The sequence below is a fragment of the Mercurialis annua genome, linkage group LG2 (genome assembly GCF_937616625.2).
Source record: "Mercurialis annua linkage group LG2, ddMerAnnu1.2, whole genome shotgun sequence".
In the NCBI taxonomy this organism is placed as follows: Eukaryota; Viridiplantae; Streptophyta; class Magnoliopsida; order Malpighiales; family Euphorbiaceae; genus Mercurialis; species Mercurialis annua.
In genome coordinates, this window is record NC_065571.1 from 52124904 (window position 1) to 52143297 (window position 18394).

Genomic DNA, 18394 nt, shown 5'->3' on the forward strand with positions numbered 1-18394 from the left:
TTGTTTTATTCTCTTTTTTTGGCAAAAAACAAATTCAATTCAATTCAATTCAATTCAAATCAAACCAAATTTTATTTTAATTTTGTTAAAGTAGTTAGTTTATATGTGAATAATTAAATATACAGTTATTTTTATTTCGGTTTTTCATTAACCATGTCGACCAAAAAATCAAATTTTAAGATAATGTTATTTTTATGTAAACTTATAATAAATTTTAATTGATCAAATCAACATTTTATACAAATGCTTACTTAGTATAATTGTATTTTTACTTTATTTCACGAAATATAATGTAATTATAACTTTTATTAAACCAAACTGAACCATGATCAAACCTTCCTACCTACTATATTGATATCACTCTACAAACATTCTCATTTATATGCAAAAACATAACATACAAGGGACGACAGTCAGATTAATACACCGCCTGAAGAAGAAAAATACATTTTCTCAAGCAACCCCGTGCTTATACCTTGATTGAACATGGGAAACTAAAAACTAAGATTTAAGTTAGCGATCAGTTCTATTAGACGCAGTGGCAGACTGTTGTAAATCAGCTACAGAGAATGACCGCCACGGAGAGGAGTTTTGCTGCAGGGAAGGCAGTAAAGCAAGATTGTTATGGTAAGTCGAAGATCGTGCTCGTGGGTGGAGCGGTGGCAGATGTGGAGGCGACTTCGAAATGGAGCTTGAGGTAGAATCATCACTTGTGCTGGTAATACTTTCCGAGCTGCTCATAGCAACGGCAAGCGCCAACGTACTTTTGCTTGTACTAATTGATCTCTTTGATATTCCGCCTCCATTGCTTCGATATGGGAAACTTCGATTCTTTTCCCAACCATGACTGAATGCCAGTAAATTTCTTCGTTTTCGGGTGTATGCATTCTCCGGTTTTGCAATTTCTTTAATGCAACAAGAGGATGAAGCCTCTGCTAAACTCGTGAAAGACTTCGATTTTCCATTGTAAAATTTTGATATCCCTTTCCTGCAACCAATTTCAATTTTCGCAATCAATTTACGCTACAATCGCTAATTCATATTATATGAAAATTTATTAAATCCTATATTACGGTATTTTTCGTCTCGCCCTTTCAGATTTCAGCATTTTCGTTTCCTACAGCATAGATCATAATAAATCTCATCAAATTCAAAAGGAACAAATTATCTAGCCTTGCCATTTAACCTAATTGTCTATTTATGAACAATCAAAAGTTTCTAAATCGGTTACATCTACTCCTTAAAAATTACTCAGAACATTAATTAAATAAAGTTTCATTTTGTTTCTGATTGCAATTTTGCCTAATTACTATTAAAAGCATCCTGATCGGTTGTCTACTAATTAAAAATCACTTGGAAAATTAATTAAATAATGATCATTTTATTTCAAAAATTCATCTAATCACATTTTAAGGCAAATCTTCAAAAATGAAAAAAAAAACAAAAACAAAAAAAAAGTTTATACCTTATAGGCAAAGCCTCTTCTAAAGAATCCATAGCATCAAAACTCCCTTTAAAAGCACTCTGCACTTCATTTTCCTCTTCACAATCGTCGCCATTAGAAGACGACGACACATCACTATTCTTCCCAACAGACGACGACGTCGTCGAGGAATCCGCCGATGAGCTGCTACATTCATTCACATCCGCCGTTCTCTCCGCCGGCGACTCAAACATCGCCGCCGACGCAACGCACGCGATCCCTCTAGGTTTGACATCCGCCATCCCTCCTCTATTAATACTGCTCTCTAATGCTATCGACATTTTTTAACAGTTCTTTCTTCCAAATCAAAACTAAACTCAAATTAAAACAAACAAACAAATTGAAGAGATAAAAAAAAAACTAAGAACAATCAGACATGAAAACAAAGCTTTTATGTCTTAAGGTGATGATTTTCTTGATAAATATACAGTTTCTAGAGAGAAAAAAATTTAAGGATTGATTTTTTTTTTATGATTAAATAAATGAAGAGAGATAGAAAGAAGAAAAAAAAGATAGAGCTTATCCTCATCCACTGGGTGTCAGAATATTCGGTTTATTTGTTTTATTTTTTTATGGGATTTGATTTTATTACATGTGAGAAATTATCTTCTGCTTTGTGTCTTATAATAGTAGTGTCTCTTAAATTTTTCCTTTTTTGTATTTTTTTTTCTAGTAGTTTTGAAGTGATAAGATTCCATTTTTCTTTATTTATTTTTAGTATTTTGTTGCTTTAAATTGAGAAACTAAATATGGATAATTATTAGGTCACTTCAATAAAAAAGTGTAAAAGGACATATCCATTGTAGCTTAAATGGAAGGTTTTCCATATTTGTTTGATAAGATTAATTATGAGAAGCAATCAACTACTTGGAATTGTGTATCTTTCCCCAAAACAAAAAAAGTATACTAAATTTTATTGTAAGAAACTAAAAACTATTTTTGACAAAAATACAATAACTTTTATTTAATTTACAAAAATAACATGCATTTTAAACCTTATATTTAGTTTGTTTTTTTTAAAAATAATTTACTTTTGAGTTCATCTCAAATTAAAAAAACACATACATAATAAAGAATTAATATTTTATTAAGTAAATTTTATATAAAAGATCATATTAATTTATTTTAATTAAATTAAAAAACAGAAATTGATTACGTTTTTGTAATTGTAATTTATCTTGTAATAAATAATAAGAGATGGTTGATTTTTATATTTTAAGATTAATAGTAAATAAATTAATATTCACATATGTATGATTTGATGATTCAATAATTTATTTAAGAAAAAACTGAAATAATTAGAATTTTTTTTGTTTGATAATAGAAATTTAATTTTTAACTAATGAATTAGAAAATTGATTAATAAAATAAGTGGAAAACACGTGGATATGAAAAGAAATGATGAAATTAGTTTGAAAAACATATATGAAAGAAGTTAAAGGCTTGTGAAAGAGAGGAAAACACGTGGGAAGGTAATAAAGACATGGGCTGACCGTTTCAAAGGATATGACACGCTACTCCAGTATTTTATCCTTTAATTATTTAATTCCTTGGTTAATAATTTCAAATTATTTTTAAGACCCTTTTATATGACGTGGAACTGACGAAACTTGTTAGGTCTGCTCAATCTTATCCACGACAACAGTTATAATATTCATTTTAGTTCTAGATTGAGATATACCAGTTAGCTTGTTTTTCTTCACCTAATTTATTGTCTTTTTTATTCTTTCGGTATTTAATAGTATTATATTAAGATAATTCGATGGATATTGTTGTGTGAATCACATATTGCTAATTAATTACTCATTCCTATCCATAAACTTATCGTTTTAACTTTAAAAAATAATTATTATATTTAAATTTATAAATATTCTTATTAAATTTTTATATGTTTTAAATATCCATTGACATTTATAAACCATTCTTTATTTATATTATTATGGTCTTTTCATAAAATAACAAGAAATATATATGAAGAAAAATAATAATCTAATAATTTAAATTGATAAGTATTATGATTATTTTTGTTCAAAATAACAAGTGTTATGAATCTGAGAAAGTAATTAATTCTCCGTCCCGTTTAAAAATGAATGTATTCCATTTTTATATGTCACACTTAAAAAAGTCATATCGTGTTTTTTATGCATTTTATATGAATTCTTTTACCCTCTCCTCATATTAATAAGGGTAAAAAGAAACTATAGTAATCAATATTTTTGAATTTATGTGTAAAAGTTATTTATTCCTTTTTAATCGAGACAAAAGCAGTACATAACGTAGTACTCCCTCTTTTCCGTTTAAGACGGGGATATCCAATTTTCACATGTCCCATTGAAAAGTTCATATTGTGTTTTATGTGCTATTTTTTTTAACAGCCTATTCTCTTTTAAAAAAATAATAACTTTTACTCTATATATAAATAATAAGACCTTCATTAATAGGGGTAAAATAAAAAAAAATAATATTTAATGCTTTTTTAATTTATGTGTAGAAGTCATTTGTTTAGTTTTAAACGAGATGGACAGAGTATTCAATTGTATCCCTACATACTCGATAAAATCAACAGTTTTTCAATTATCTGTGCTAAGATATGCGCGACTTCAATGAGCTCGAGCAATAAAATCAACTGCTTTTTGATAATTTGCGGGAGGCAATGGACGATCTCTGTTTGAAAACGCATCAAAATTAACAGTTAATAAACAAAATAAGTCAATTTTGCACGAGGCTTGTTTGGTTAATGCTCGTGCGCGCACCATAAAACCAGTAATCTATTTCAAACTACAATTACATGATTCAATCGATGGATCGAAATGCATATTTTAGCTCATCTAACTTCATGCCTTACTCGAGTTGAAATTATAAACTAGTGGAGTTTTTTTATAGTGGATAAAAATATGTAATTTAGGACATCGTTCAGAGGCGGATCTAGAAATTTTTTGCAGCCCGGACTAATCGATATGTGAATAAAATAGAGTAGATTAGAATAATACTCTATTTTTTAAAATAATTTAATTTCCTACCTCAATAAGGAAAAGATAGAAAAAATATCTTATCATTCTAATATTTTTATTTTTCTACTCTAAATCATGTTTATATTATACTATTTTTTATTAATTTTTTACTTTAAGTATATATTTTTATCATATAACAACTGTCATATTTTAATATTTTCCTTTTTTTCCCTCTTTGTCTCCTCTTTTGTCTTCTTCTTCTCCTCTATTTTCGTCAATTTTATTCTTCTTTTTTATTTCTTTTTTTCTTCTCAATTTTTCTTTTTTCGTCGTTCCTTCATGGCTTCGCCACTGTTTCTTCATTGCTCCAAAAACATAAATAATAAATTAAGGGAACGCTTTTTTGTCAAAAACCCCTTTAATCACAATTGACTATTGAGCCAAGTTCGGGGGTAAACTGAACTTTGTTGTCAATTTTTATGACTTAAATCAAAAAGGGCGAAATGAATCATACATTTGTCAACTGATTTTTACTAAAATTCCCAGCAGCTGATGTCCCATACAAAAAATTAACCCTAAAATTGATCATATACATCAATACTGAATCAAAACTGTAATCCTAAATCAGGTAAAGAAATTGATTTTTTAATTGAAAGACACGGAGACGACGATAGTAAAAGTAGATCGTTATGAGATACACTTGAACGCAAACGCGAAGAAGAACGGTTCAATTTTGAATAAAAAGAAGTAGAAACTGAGCTTGAATTTGAATTTGAACTACAAACGCTCTCCGATCGACTAAGTCCGGCACCGACGATCGGTTTCTTAGAGATCCCAACCTTCCGGTGACGGCTCAAGTGAAACGCAAGAAGATTCCGTCGTTTCCTGATATAAGCATTATCAGGCTTCGCAATCTCTTTAATGGAGGAATACGAAGCAGCATCCGTTACACAAGCAAAAGATTTAGATCTGCCATTGTAGGACTCTGAAATTCCTCTCTTGATCGGTAAGGCCTCCTCTAAGTTAATTTGTTTGTGTTTGTAAACACTTTGCACTTCATTTTCCTCTCCGTTATCACCGTCTGATGAGTCACTGTCGCACCACGAGTCGTCGCTGTTGTTCCCGATGGATGAGGATGAAGACGACGTCGTTGAATACGTCGGCGAGTTGTGTTCGTCGTTTTCATCTGAGGATAAGTTAAAAACCCATGGGGTGACCATTTTGTTATTTTTTTGGCAAAGGTTTATGGATTTTTCGGATAAGAAGGGATTTAATTGCTAAATTTATAAGAAGAGGGATTAAAGTTAAGGTTTATCCATTAGGCAGTTGACATGTAATTTACAGGAAGCTGGACCACGCGTTTATACACGCAATCACTGCGTAAGAGCAAAAAGTTCCAGGCAACTGCGGCCAGCTAGGACTTCCGTCAGTCTAAGTCGTGGCAGCCTCTTATGATGCCACGATAGGCTACTTCTTTGTTTTTATGGATTTCATATGATTATTCTAATTTTATACTTTGAAGTTTGACTCATAATGCAATTTGGGCTTTATATACTGTTCAAGACAACATATGAAAATTTTGATGGCCTGTTAAAAAACAGAAGAGCTAGCTAGAAACTAGAAACCAAGCTACTCAGCCTGATCTTGAATAGACCATGGCAGCTGAAAATTGAGCATAAAGTCTGAAGAACCATCAACAGCAGCAGCAATATGAGAGCAAGAATTGTAAGCATCTTCCATGAAGAATACACATACTTCTTCATTACTGTTTTTAACTTTATCTTCCAGTGATTTTTGTAGTACTCATTAAGATCTTGGATAGTACCATCGAAATCCGACTTACCGCCGAACGGAATGGAATGTTTTATCCCACGAAAGAGCTTAACAACCTCATCTTTGTCTCCGTCATGCTTCAGAATTCCCTTATCTTTTAGCAGCTCCGCATCTTCAACACTTTGAACCACGGCTTCCATTAGTTCAATGTAACGGGAAAAGTTCGGAGTCTCCGGGCTGGCAATAGTTTCATACACGAGTAAGTTCCTGATAATGACATTAGAATAAACATTCAGCTTGAGGATTGGAAGACGAAGAGCGAGATCTTCCTTGACGAATGCAATGTCACTAGTTCCGCCAAGAGTGCAGCACAGGTTAACTTTAACACGGGATAATTCCGAAGCTGCAGGAATCAAATGTTTCTCTTCTGGTGCTTCAAACGAATAGGAAATTCCGAGTAATTTTAAGATCTCCAGAGATAAATCGATGACTCTTACAGGGATGGAAGACACCTATGTTTAGTGTCTTAATCATACTCCATAGCTGACTCCAGATGCTACTGCTACTCATCGAAGAGTTCTCAAAATTCTGCCTAGTTATATCCGACGCTCCATACCGAACCATCTTGTAGAGAAGATCTAATAGATGAAAAACATTTTCAAACTTCTGTTCAACATATATCTCATTCAGTACTATACGAGGAATTCTTGAATAAAATCCGAAGAGTACTATCGGAGAAATTCTGAAACAGAATTCGCTGCTCATACAAAATAAAGAAGCGATTTCTGATGTAGATATCGACATGGATAATATATGATCTAAGACACAAAACGGAATTTGATTCTCAATCATCACTACATCTTTGAGGATAAAATCCAAAGTAATCTTTCTTCCGAATGCGTCGACAAATTCCAATGAATCTGCATTTCCTTGTGATTCTTGATAGATCAAGTGCAGCAAGAAAAGACCATCAATGACCATAATCCATGATAACGTATCGTCATTAATATCAAAATTCTCATGGTAACACCCTCGAATATCTCCCGTTTTTGCTTTATTTGATCGACAAGAACTTCGAATTCGGGGAGATTAAGCTGCTGACGAAACGATTCTATTTGCCGAAGCTTGCATTTCTGCAACTTGTGAAGGTTAGGCAAGAAGTTATGATAAGGTCCTAAAGCTAATATTTGTGGTGTATAATAAGCTTCTGTGTTAATAGATTTAAGTGATGAAGGGACTCTAAAAATGGTGATAGGATTGTCAATTTCATTTCCATGATTGTTGAGTATGTTCTTCATCTGCTCTATCCATTTTTGGCTGAAGTTTGAATGGATAATGGAATCTTGTGAGATTCTGTTGTGTGTATCCATGTTAATTATGGAATCTACAGAGGCCATTTTAGTGAATATATTTGCATTATTGCTTGCTGCTAATGCCTGAATTATATGGTTCTTGTTCATTTTCTTTATGAGTTGCTGTGGTGTCATTTTCATTCTAGCTCAGAGTTCAATATGTTCAAATGGTCAAACCTCTATTTTTGACTATGTGTCACCTGATTTGATTTGGAAGGATTATTTCACGGAACGGATTACAATGAGCTAATAAATATTTGCGATATTAAAATATTCAACTATATATTATTTATTTTTATAAATTAAATACACTAAAAATCATAAATATTCGCGTTAGTATTTAACATAATCTTTTAATTTTGACATATTTAACATGAATTTTTTAATTTTTTGCAATTAAGACCACATGTATTTTCCTGCGAAAATAATGTCATTTTACATCCAAAACGGTGTCGTTTTACATCCAAAACGGTGCCGTTGTCTTTAATTGCAAAATTTTGAAAGTTTATGTATTGTTTTTTGCCAAAATTAAAAAATTATGTTAATTACCAAAAACACGCCTATTTGTTATTGGAAGGATTAATTTTGTGTGCATTTAAGCCTGTTTTTAATTTTTGGTGCATTTAAACCTATTTTTTTATCATCGTATTTTATCTGTTTGTTGTACGAATAACGTGCCACAACCATCGCGTTAAATCATTATTCTTTGATTTGGTAGTCTGTTTAGTCGTATCAACTAGCTTGAAGACTACCGCACCTAAAGAAAATCTCAAAAAAATGCACATATTGGGTTCTTTGGATTCTATAAAAAATTGAAATTTAACGAGTTCAATAAGATTAATTTCACTTGTCTGACATGTCGCCAAATGGATTATCAAGTGAGATGATACATCATTAAAAATTTACGGATTAAAAAATTTCACGATAAAGAAACTAAATCATTAAATAAAAGTTTAAAACAATTGGGATACCGTTTAAAGTTTAGGGACAGTTATAAAAGAGAAAAAAATAGTTTAGGATGTTTAGTGTAAATTACTTCGTAAATTAAAAAAGATTAGTTGATGATTAAACAGAATATAATAAAAACAAGAATTAGAATTGCTGGCAAAAATTCTATAACTTTCTAGACAGAGTAAAAGAAAATTACATGGTAAAATTATCAGAAAAAGTATACAAATCTCAGTTTTGATGATAGACTCAATGACGAGTTGAGTCAAAGACTTACAATTTTTCATGCCCAATAATATAAAAATGGTGAATTCATATAAAATAACCTAAACAATTAAGGTGATGCTAATTTTGCAAGAACACCAACAGCAAGCGAGTTAACATAAGTGCATGGCTCAGTAAATGAAGAAGCTGATCTTAGGTCCACAAAGTTATCAAGTTTGTCTGGTCCGCCCACAAATGCACCGGTTAACTCGTTCGGGTTCGGGCCGTTATTATTGAACCAGTAGACGAAACTCATGGGACAACTCACTACACTCTGTGCTTGAATTTTTGGTACTGATGCTCCTCTATGATGTGGTTGTTTTGGTGGGTTGTTTCCAAATCCTACCATGTATGATCTTTTTTGTGGATTGTTTCCTAGTAAGTAATCCATCTGCAAAAAATTGTGTATTATAAAATTTGCTTAGTAAATTATTGAACTTTCTATTTCAAATTATCGGAAGGTTACTACAATAATTCAGGTCAAAAGTTACTTATGTGGCAACATTTACTTGTGCGATTATCTGAAGTGTTTGTTGCCATATCAATAGTTTTTGGTCCGAATTACTATAGTAACCTTTTGTTGATATGAAAATGAAAGTTTAGTTATCAAAATATAACAAATGAAACAATAATAACCATTCCGTTAAAATTTATAGTTCACTATGCAAAGAACTTTAACCCCATCTATTCTTATAGAAAAATATTATTTCGTCGTTTTTCATTTCAGCTATAATGTAATTACCTGTGAACGGGCGAAGTTCATGAGGGTGTCGGGATCGAGTTGCTTGTCTCCACAAGTGACTTTTTGATTGTAGCGTCTAAGAATGTCACTGTAGACACTAAACAATAAAGCAGTTCCAGTAACATATTGACTATTGGCTCCATCTCTCAAGTGAATTAAACCACCTGAAATTGTCATATAGACATAAGTAGGATTCAATTTTGTACCATTTTGATTCAAATTAAAGTTCTGATACCAAATTGAAACATACGATAAATATTAGGAAGGAGAGAATGATAAAATTACCCGGAGACATAAAAATTTGATGGTAGGGGCTATCAGGGTGATTTGAACATATAAAACTGTCAGCTCCATTTTTATGAGGGGTTAAACCCTTCTCTCCTTGAAAGAAAAACTGCAATTTGGTACAAAAACTTTAGATTTTGTACGATTTAGTCCTTCAAAATAAATAATGATGAAATGAACCTGAGAGAGTATGACTTGTGCTCCAGCATATTTGAGATCCCAGCTAAATTCAGCAACATTAGCATTAATTGATTCGTCTGTAATGTATTTCAAGTACAATGGCTTCTTGGTTGCCACGTATAGCCATGTCGCTGCCCACATTAGCTCATCCTGCCACACCCGTATATCTAATTAGCCCGTAATAATTTTATATTGTACGGAAACTTTTTGAATCTTATATTTTTCACGCTTCTTCTTATAGAAAATACTCTTAAAAACTTGGAACTCTATATTTATAATATATTTTTAAAAAGAATATATTGTTTCGGCGTTTCTATTTCTGTGCTACTAAATATCGAGAGTTGGAAAGAGAGATATACATTGTAGCCGGAGTAAGAGCAATAGAAGGGGCATTCTCCGTCAAATGTTCCTTTGTGTGATTTTGCAAATGTAAAAAGCTGAAAAGAATTGACCCAAAATGTAAGATTATTGTCAATTGCATACCATAATTTGAATAACAAACTAATAAAAGAACCAATTAAAAGCATATGTATGGGATAACTACTATAATCTCCCTGCATTTAGATCTAAATTACTGTTTCCTCCCTCGGTTTTGAAAGATCGCAATTTCCACCTTAACTTTTATGTTTTATATAGCTAAAATCCCGTTACGGACGAAAACTAAAATATTACGGGAAAAAATCTAATTGTCTAAAATTGTCGAAAAAACAGTAATTCAGACTTAAACTCGGAGAGATTATAATAATTATCCTTATATTATATATAGAAAAGCTTACTAATTTAGCTTTGTTAAGAAGACGACGAGAGTAAGTTCGGTTTAAGGGTCGAAAAACAATGGAAGCAGCAGCCATTGCTGCTGCAGTTTCTGCAGCAATCTCAGTTCCAGGCTCATTCTCATCTATTTTCAACACATTTCTTGGCGTTTGCATAGTCTCCGGTCGAACCCAACATTGATGATCAAGTACCGGATCCCCCACCTTCATATATACGACGAGTATAAGTACAAATTTTAATTTTCGTAATACCAAACACAAAATTTCATTTTTCTTAATTCAAATTCTAATCAATTGATGATTCGGACCGACTTATAAAAATAAAATATTTTGTATTAAAATTGCAAAACGCGTTAAATACCTGGACATACAAACGATTACGTTTGCTAGCGGCTTTGAGAAAATAATCAGTGCCCCATTTGATGCCAGCAAGGGCATTATCATATTCATGAGTAGCTTGTAACTCTTTTTTATAAGCAATAGCGCTCCATGCAAGAGTTGTTACCGTAAAAGCCATCGGAAGTCCATATTTCACATTGTCTCCGGCATCATAGTATCCTCCAACTAGGTCCGACTATAATATTATACCAAATAATAGTAGATATAATTAGCATTTTTGGTTAATGTTCGTCTATAGTCCTTGAACTTTTGTCTCTTTCCTATCAAAATCTTTCGGTTTCAATTTAGGGTTAGTTACAAATAATTGTGTGGCGCCACATCAGCACAATTTGGAAAACATACAAAAGTTGACAATTAATTTGACAATATATAAAAGCCGATTAAAGCGCTAAAGGTTGGACATTTATTTGCAATTTAACCCTTTAATTTATTACCATAAAATCTTTAATTTTTAAACTATACGTCCATTTTACAGTTTTTATGCTAAAAAAACTATTTTAGACGCCCATGATACAACTAATATGTAATTTTTTTTATTCGTGGCTTCCATTTGCCAAATCAGTTGTATTTTATGTCAGAATTTTTCGACAAAAATGTCAAAGATTTTTTGCTACGTCCTTTCCTTTAATAGTCAAGATTTTACGGTTACAAATTTAAACAAAATAACTTTAATGAGAAAAGCACAAATGTCAGGGATTGCAAGTGAAAATTACCCGCATTATGTAAATGAATACAAAGAAATGATTAAAGAGACTCACATTTACAAGTTTACCATCTTCAAGAGCAGAATCTGCCCTCCAAGGTAACCTATTATTTGGGGGAAGTTTTCCTGATCTTTGTGCTTCTAGGAAAATAATTGACTTAGTAAGGGCATCTTTATAATTAAAAGTACCATTAACACCAACCATAAGCCCTTGAAATAAACTTAACCATGCCATTAATATGGCCAAAGGCCTAATTAAGGTACCCATTAATTCAAGAATCTATATTCTTAATATTCAATCCCCCTAAAAAAATCAAGAATTAGATAAACAAAAAGAATTAGAGGGGAAATTAAGGGATTAATTGTCTTTGTGTTTTCTAATGTTTGTCAATTTAATTTAAAAAGGAGATAAAATATAGGAAGTTTCTGTTATTCTGTTTATGGAATGTTCTTTTTTTGAATAATTATTGAAAGAAATGATGGGTTGATATGTTTTTTGGTGTTGGGTATGTGATGATGAGGTAATGTTTTAGTAGTTATTTTTTGGATGGTAAATGTAATTCTCTATATATGCGTGTGAATTAGCTATGTTATTGGAGATATTTTTGGAGTTAAAAATGGTTTGAGGTTTCATTTTTGGTCTAAATATTATGTAGAGAACAATAATTTGCTAATAATATTCATCATAGCAACGGACAGCTATTAACCAATTTTTAGTCATTTTACAACCTTTTATTAATGAATGGGTGTGTTAATTTAGTACACCCAAATATGAGTTAGTTTAGTGTCAATTTTTTCTTGCATGGATTCACCAGTACCTTATTTTAAAAACAAAAAGGAGTAACCTACGATAACCTTAACAGAATGTTGTCCAACGCATATACCATGAACTATTACTTATTCGTGTGATTCGTGAGTTTAAACCTTAGGTATATATAAAAAAATTATGAGAATTTTCTATCGTTGAAACGGGTCCTATCTGACTGGGCTTGAATTTACCGTAGAAGAGACCCCGATCACCAAGCGATATCTATAGCAAAAAATTATGATATGAAGTATAAAATTGAAGCATGTTCTTGTAACTTTTAATTATTTGTTGGAATTGCAAGTCAAAGGTAATAAAATAAGTTATTAAAAGAACTAAAGAAATACATAAATCGTCAAAAGTTATATATTAGATGGAGCCTTAGCATAGTAAACTAAAAATATATTTTGTCTTTATTGCGAATCTTTTTCTGGTAAAACAATGAGATAAAAGAAAATTCGCCGTTGCCGGGGATCGAACCCGGGTCACCCGCGTGACAGGCGGGAATACTTACCACTATACTACAACGACTTGGATGTTCTCATCAGTATTAAACTAATAACAATTCCGTCAGCAACACTCAAAATGGATGAGAAAATACTTACCTATGATTATAAACATGAATGTCAGAATTAATTTCAGAGTATTACACTAATTAGCAATGAGTCCAGTGATTAAAAATTCTACCCAATAATACACTTTTTTATTTGGACTATGATAATATTAATACATCATGGGGAACCATGAAAAACAGAATTTCCCCAGAAAAGCTACAATAGCCAGCTTTTTCATTTCCTTTTTTCTCAATGTCGATTCACTAAACCTATTGTAGACAACATTTTGGTAAGTAGCAAAGCATTAGCAGCACTACTTTGTTAAACTCCAGGCTGCACTTCTCCAAATCACGTACGGCCAATCATCTCGAAAGTGTGTCATCCAACGGACAGTTGAGAAGTATTAACAGATTAATCGTTCAAAATTGGGGTAGTCAAATGTTTTGAAGTAGTCAGCTTAGCACCTTCTCATCAAAGTAGCTACATTTTTGCCTATCTCGTCCTTTGTTTGCTCCGATACAGGAATATCTCCGATATACATGTCGAAGAACGCCCCTGCCAAAGTGCAAATGGTATTCAGCAAGCATTTTATTCTCTGTATTGCACTTGCTAGTTGCTACAAAAAAACTGTAGGCTCAGATGCTATTTCATCACTTATCTCGCCTTTTTCACACGTGCAAACGTAAAAACGACAATGAGAAGGAGAATATACTTACTGCATAATTCCTTGCTATGGACAGCTCCAATCTGATTACCTCCAACTGCATGAATAAGATCACCACAGTGAGCATTTTAGAATTGAGCAAAGGGTCATGGCGGTTCGGCAAAAATCAACAGATAGCAACTTACTTTCAGTTATTAGTTTCCCGTCAGCTGTTCGGCGAAAATCAACTGTTGTTCCCTGCATAAGATTTCATATGAAGTTGAAGTAACTTGGAGAACCTTACTATGAGATTCAAACATAAGAAACTACTAAGCACCAAAATTATTACCACAGGTAGTGGAATATCTTTTGTGAAGAATGAGCCAAATGTACTCAAGCAACTGTAATCAGTGTCGGGGTTTGTCTAGTGTAAATCAACAACAACAAAAAAAGAAGGCATAAACAAACATTTTTGATTACTTCAAGCTTAATAGAAAGAGAAAAATAATATTTCAATAGTCAAATGATGTACCTTCAGTAAACGGTTTCGAAGAGATTTCTCAAAAGCACTGCAGACACATAAAAATAAGCAAATCAGTATGTATCAGTGAATCCAGTAAGATTAAATAACTGGAATACACAAGGGCTGATTGAACCAAGCCAACTCGTAGGAAAAGGAAAAACTCAGATCAAGTAGCCTTTCAGCACCTAAGCTGAGGCCCAATCAATATTCAAGTATACACGAAAAGGAAAAAATAGCTTACTCCTTTACAGTATTGATTTTTATCCCATTGCAATTTATCACAAGCCGGAGGGTCATGCCAATATCCTCCCTGCAGCAAACCCATAGAACTTTAATAAGAATAAAAATCAAGTTTTTTATTTTAATGTAACAAATTTCAGGAAACAGTCGATGTCATGTAACAAATTTCCTGAGCACATATTATCTACTACATACACAATTAAAACCAGTGAATGAAATTCATTCAATTCAATTGATTTTTCAAAGTGGGGAATTTCCTGTAGTTAATGAAAAAATAATTTGTTATACAGAGTGGAAAAATGCAGCAATTAACATGCAGAATAGTCTTGACAACATGAACCGCAAACTAAAAAAAGAAAATGAAAATAAACATGTAGAGAAGAACCATTGCTCAAATACCTGAGAAGGTCATCATAAAAGCCGCGGCATTTGTTTAATTCAACTGCTGGAACAGAGGAATACTTAGGGCCCAATTTCTCACATACAGAGTTGCGATGAATATCTATTGGAAACAAATAAAAAAGCTTGAGTAACTAGATATAATATCGATAGAAGCTATACAAAAAAATTAATTTAGTTTTAAGATCCCTTACAAAAACCAAAGGCATAAACCTTCAAAGACTTTATTTTGATTATTGTCATAGTTCTGGATCCAGTTCCGACAAGTACCTAAAAATTGCAAGCAGAAGTTCAAAGTTGAAGCAAGAGCAGAAAGAATATGCTTTCCAACAGAAAGATATAGGAAAAAAACTGAGACATGGAACTCATATTATATACAGAACTCATATTATAACGTTGCAGTGAGAGCCAAAGTATGGATATGCATCAAACATCTACTTCAAGATTAACAACTCACTATGGGAAACTCAATGTCATAGACTTTGTAGATCGCAGCATCTAAAATATTAATTCTAGACAGTTTTCACAAGTGAGGATTATGGAAATTATCCCCAGCTTTACAAACAGATCAATTTACACACCTAACCTACAAATCAAAAGTCAGTTCATTCGAATGAAATCCGGTTATCTCTAATGTCAATTGATAAGCACATAAGTTCATAAAAGGAGCAATGCCAATTGCAGGGAAAGCTGTTTTACCTCTGAAGTTAAATTAGATTTCTCCCCTGTGGCTAACATGTTGTCCAAAATCATCGGAAACTCAATGCCAGTCCTCGGTTCAACAGCATGTCGAGTCCAGTTTAATTCGGGAAACGACAGGCTTGAACATCCATGGCGATCAACTTCACAAGGTTTTTGATCTACGGATCCATGTAACTTTACTTCACTATTCTCCAAGGGAACACCTAACACCTTCGGCGATCTAACAACATAAAATTAATTACTACAAATCAGCTAAACATACTTAACCTAACATCATTCAATTAAATCATCAAATCATCAATAAACTCACAATTTTCCAAAAGGCGGAACCAAAGCAGTAGCCAACGACAGAACAGGCAAAGATTGAAGCCTGTCAGCTTCTCTACAAATGATCCTCATCATAAAACTGGAGATTCTATCAAAAACTAGCGGCGAAGACGATTCTGTTTGCGATATCGAACCGAATCGAAACCTGATAAGATTATTAAACCGAGTAGAAGCAATGTTCTTAACTTGCGCAATACCTCTCTGATTGCCGGAAATCTGCTGGCTCAAATTCGAACTCGACGTGCTAGTGAACAAAAAAAGTAAAGCTCCGGCGAGCTTCGACATGCATGTGAGAGCTTCTTGAAAAGCCATGCTACCAGGGATGTATAAGAATCTTGATTGATTTAAAGAATTGTCTACAAATGAATTCATCGCCGGAACCCTAAAATTATGTGATAAAAGCGGCTCTATAGGTAAAGAAAACGGAGAATCATCGTCTAAATTCATGAGAAACAGCCAATTGTTTCGCATTTTTCTATATAATAATACAACTCTGTATCCAAATTAATTTTGAATTCAGAAAACTAAAAGTTTTTACAGGCGTCGCCAATGCGAAATCAAATGAAAATTATGTGCATGAAAAATCAAGAAACTGAGACGTGACGATCATATAACAGAATTGATTTAAAAAGAATTCAATTAATTTTATGATTGTGACATTTTAAGAGGAAATAAGGAATATTCGTTGTTTTTTTGAAAAGAGTTTATCGTCGCTAAAAGGAAAAGTATGCAGAGTTTCTTTTGGCGACGATGTCTTTTTAGTAACGCTTTTCTTAGAAAGGGAAAGGGAAAGGGACTTTGGAGCTTGGAGGCGTATTTATTTCTCGTAATGACGAAAATGACCTTGGACTGGTATCTTCTTCCAAGCTATTTAGATTCTGCCGTTATGTATAGAAAAATGTCATTTAATCCGCCATCTTATATGACAGTATTTAATTCGTCCAATTTTTCTCTAAAAATATATTTTCAAAAAATAATTTTTAATGCATTCACTAGTTTGTATCCACGTCATGTGGGTTGAAAAAAAATATATAGCATTACTCTATATTTATTCGCCACGTGAGATTAGATTGTTGGACAGCGTTTAGAAATCCAAATATTTATTAGCTTGTTATCAAAATAGTGTGACAGAACCGTTGCATGAGATAAACATTCTTCTAATTAATATGATTTTGGTTTATCAGATCTTTTAATATCTATTTGGCTACCTCAAGCTTTAAATTTTTATTTTTTTGGTTTATTATGTTCTTAAATGAATCTCCATATAAAAACCTAGTGAACCAAAAAAAACAAAAATTGAAAGACCTAAAAAAATTAAATAAAAATTAAAAGTACTGATGAACTAAAAAATACACTTTAAGAAACTGGGTTTAGCCCTTTTTTAATATAATGTCGTAATAGAATTTGATTTGTTTAACGTCTTAACAACCTACTTTCTAAATTCTAATCATCCTCGAAAATCTAAACTTAAGCTAACACACTTTGGCTCTCTCTAAATTAAGGATCTTTAAACTGGATTTTAGGTATTAATTAATAAATTATATGAGAACTAAAATTAAATTTTACAGATTTAATAAATTATATTCACGTGATTGAATTGGTAGATATGAATTTCTGCATTTTTAAAAATTATGGTAGCTATAATACATTGGTATAAGTATTGTCAATATCTGTAGTCATTGTCCGATTAAATTTAAAATTATTATCTAATCATAAAAAAAAAACAAGTAATACTTGTTGATCATTCATAAAACGAGATGTTTGTTCCAAAGAACGGTGCGACAACATATACATTTCATTTTATAAATAAAAATTCTTAAACTATTTTAACATATAAATTTTTCTTCAGTGCGTCATTTTCTTCTTATTTTTATCGAGAGTGTGCTACAAATTATTTATGGACATAACTAGTGTGATTTTTCTCCACCAAAAACAAACGACCAAAACATTCAAATACACATAAAAAAAAAGCTCTAGTCATTTAGACAAAATAGAAAACCAACATATCATACCAGACAAGATAAAGCTACTTCTATAAAATAATTTAAAAAGAGAATGGATCACTATCGATCAATAACGGCTTAATGTCTTAAAAAAAACCCTGACATTTCATTCCCTTTTCAATCCTACCCTGACGTTGCAAATCAGTCAATTTTATCATATTTTCATTTTTTTTTTCATTTCAATTGTACCATATAAAATTGACCTTTTTTTATTTGGCAAAAATTTTCTAAATTGATCCTTTTTGCATTAAATTAACTTTTTATATTAAATAGACTATTTTTGAAATTTTTTTTTGAAATTTTATCAAATAAATAAAAGTCAATTTTATGCTTTACAATTGAAAT

The 18394-nt window shown here is 31.9% G+C and overlaps 4 protein-coding genes, 1 non-coding gene and 1 pseudogene across 5 annotated transcripts; all 6 read right to left on the reverse strand.

Moving 5' to 3' along the window:
* Positions 1 to 357: 357 nt before the first annotated feature.
* On the reverse strand, positions 358 to 2019 carry LOC126670655 (protein OXIDATIVE STRESS 3 LIKE 1-like). Its single transcript, XM_050364431.2, has 2 exons — positions 1466 to 2019; positions 358 to 988 (listed from the first exon to the last, which is right to left on the reverse strand). Exons 1-2 carry the CDS (start codon positions 1762 to 1764, stop codon positions 514 to 516), a joined length of 774 nt encoding a protein of 257 aa, XP_050220388.1. The 5' UTR covers positions 1765 to 2019; the 3' UTR covers positions 358 to 513.
* A 2926-nt stretch (positions 2020 to 4945) lies between these two features.
* LOC126666683 (putative UPF0481 protein At3g02645) lies at positions 4946 to 7296 on the reverse strand (annotated as a pseudogene).
* LOC126668709 (protein OXIDATIVE STRESS 3 LIKE 1-like) lies at positions 5040 to 5654 on the reverse strand. The gene has a single exon (XM_050361892.1). It carries the CDS (start codon positions 5652 to 5654, stop codon positions 5040 to 5042), a length of 615 nt encoding a protein of 204 aa, XP_050217849.1.
* A 1396-nt stretch (positions 7297 to 8692) lies between the features above and the next one.
* LOC126667261 (endoglucanase 16) lies at positions 8693 to 12370 on the reverse strand. The gene is made up of 8 exons (XM_050360233.2): positions 11909 to 12370; positions 11113 to 11325; positions 10755 to 10955; positions 10338 to 10415; positions 9979 to 10128; positions 9799 to 9907; positions 9514 to 9677; positions 8693 to 9162 (listed from the first exon to the last, which is right to left on the reverse strand). The coding sequence occupies exons 1-8, from the start codon at positions 12119 to 12121 to the stop codon at positions 8842 to 8844; spliced, it is 1449 nt and encodes a 482-aa protein (XP_050216190.1). The 5' UTR covers positions 12122 to 12370; the 3' UTR covers positions 8693 to 8841.
* A 747-nt stretch (positions 12371 to 13117) lies between these two features.
* On the reverse strand, positions 13118 to 13189 carry TRNAD-GUC (transfer RNA aspartic acid (anticodon GUC)). Its single transcript has one exon. It is a non-coding gene; the product is annotated as a tRNA-Asp (tRNA).
* A 143-nt stretch (positions 13190 to 13332) lies between these two features.
* LOC126666707 (fatty-acid-binding protein 2) lies at positions 13333 to 16843 on the reverse strand. The gene is made up of 10 exons (XM_050359556.2): positions 16030 to 16843; positions 15717 to 15939; positions 15212 to 15287; positions 15018 to 15120; positions 14620 to 14688; positions 14388 to 14424; positions 14205 to 14279; positions 14062 to 14113; positions 13929 to 13973; positions 13333 to 13767 (listed from the first exon to the last, which is right to left on the reverse strand). Exons 1-10 carry the CDS (start codon positions 16515 to 16517, stop codon positions 13670 to 13672), a joined length of 1266 nt encoding a protein of 421 aa, XP_050215513.1. The 5' UTR covers positions 16518 to 16843; the 3' UTR covers positions 13333 to 13669.
* Between the last annotated feature and the right edge of the window lie 1551 nt (positions 16844 to 18394).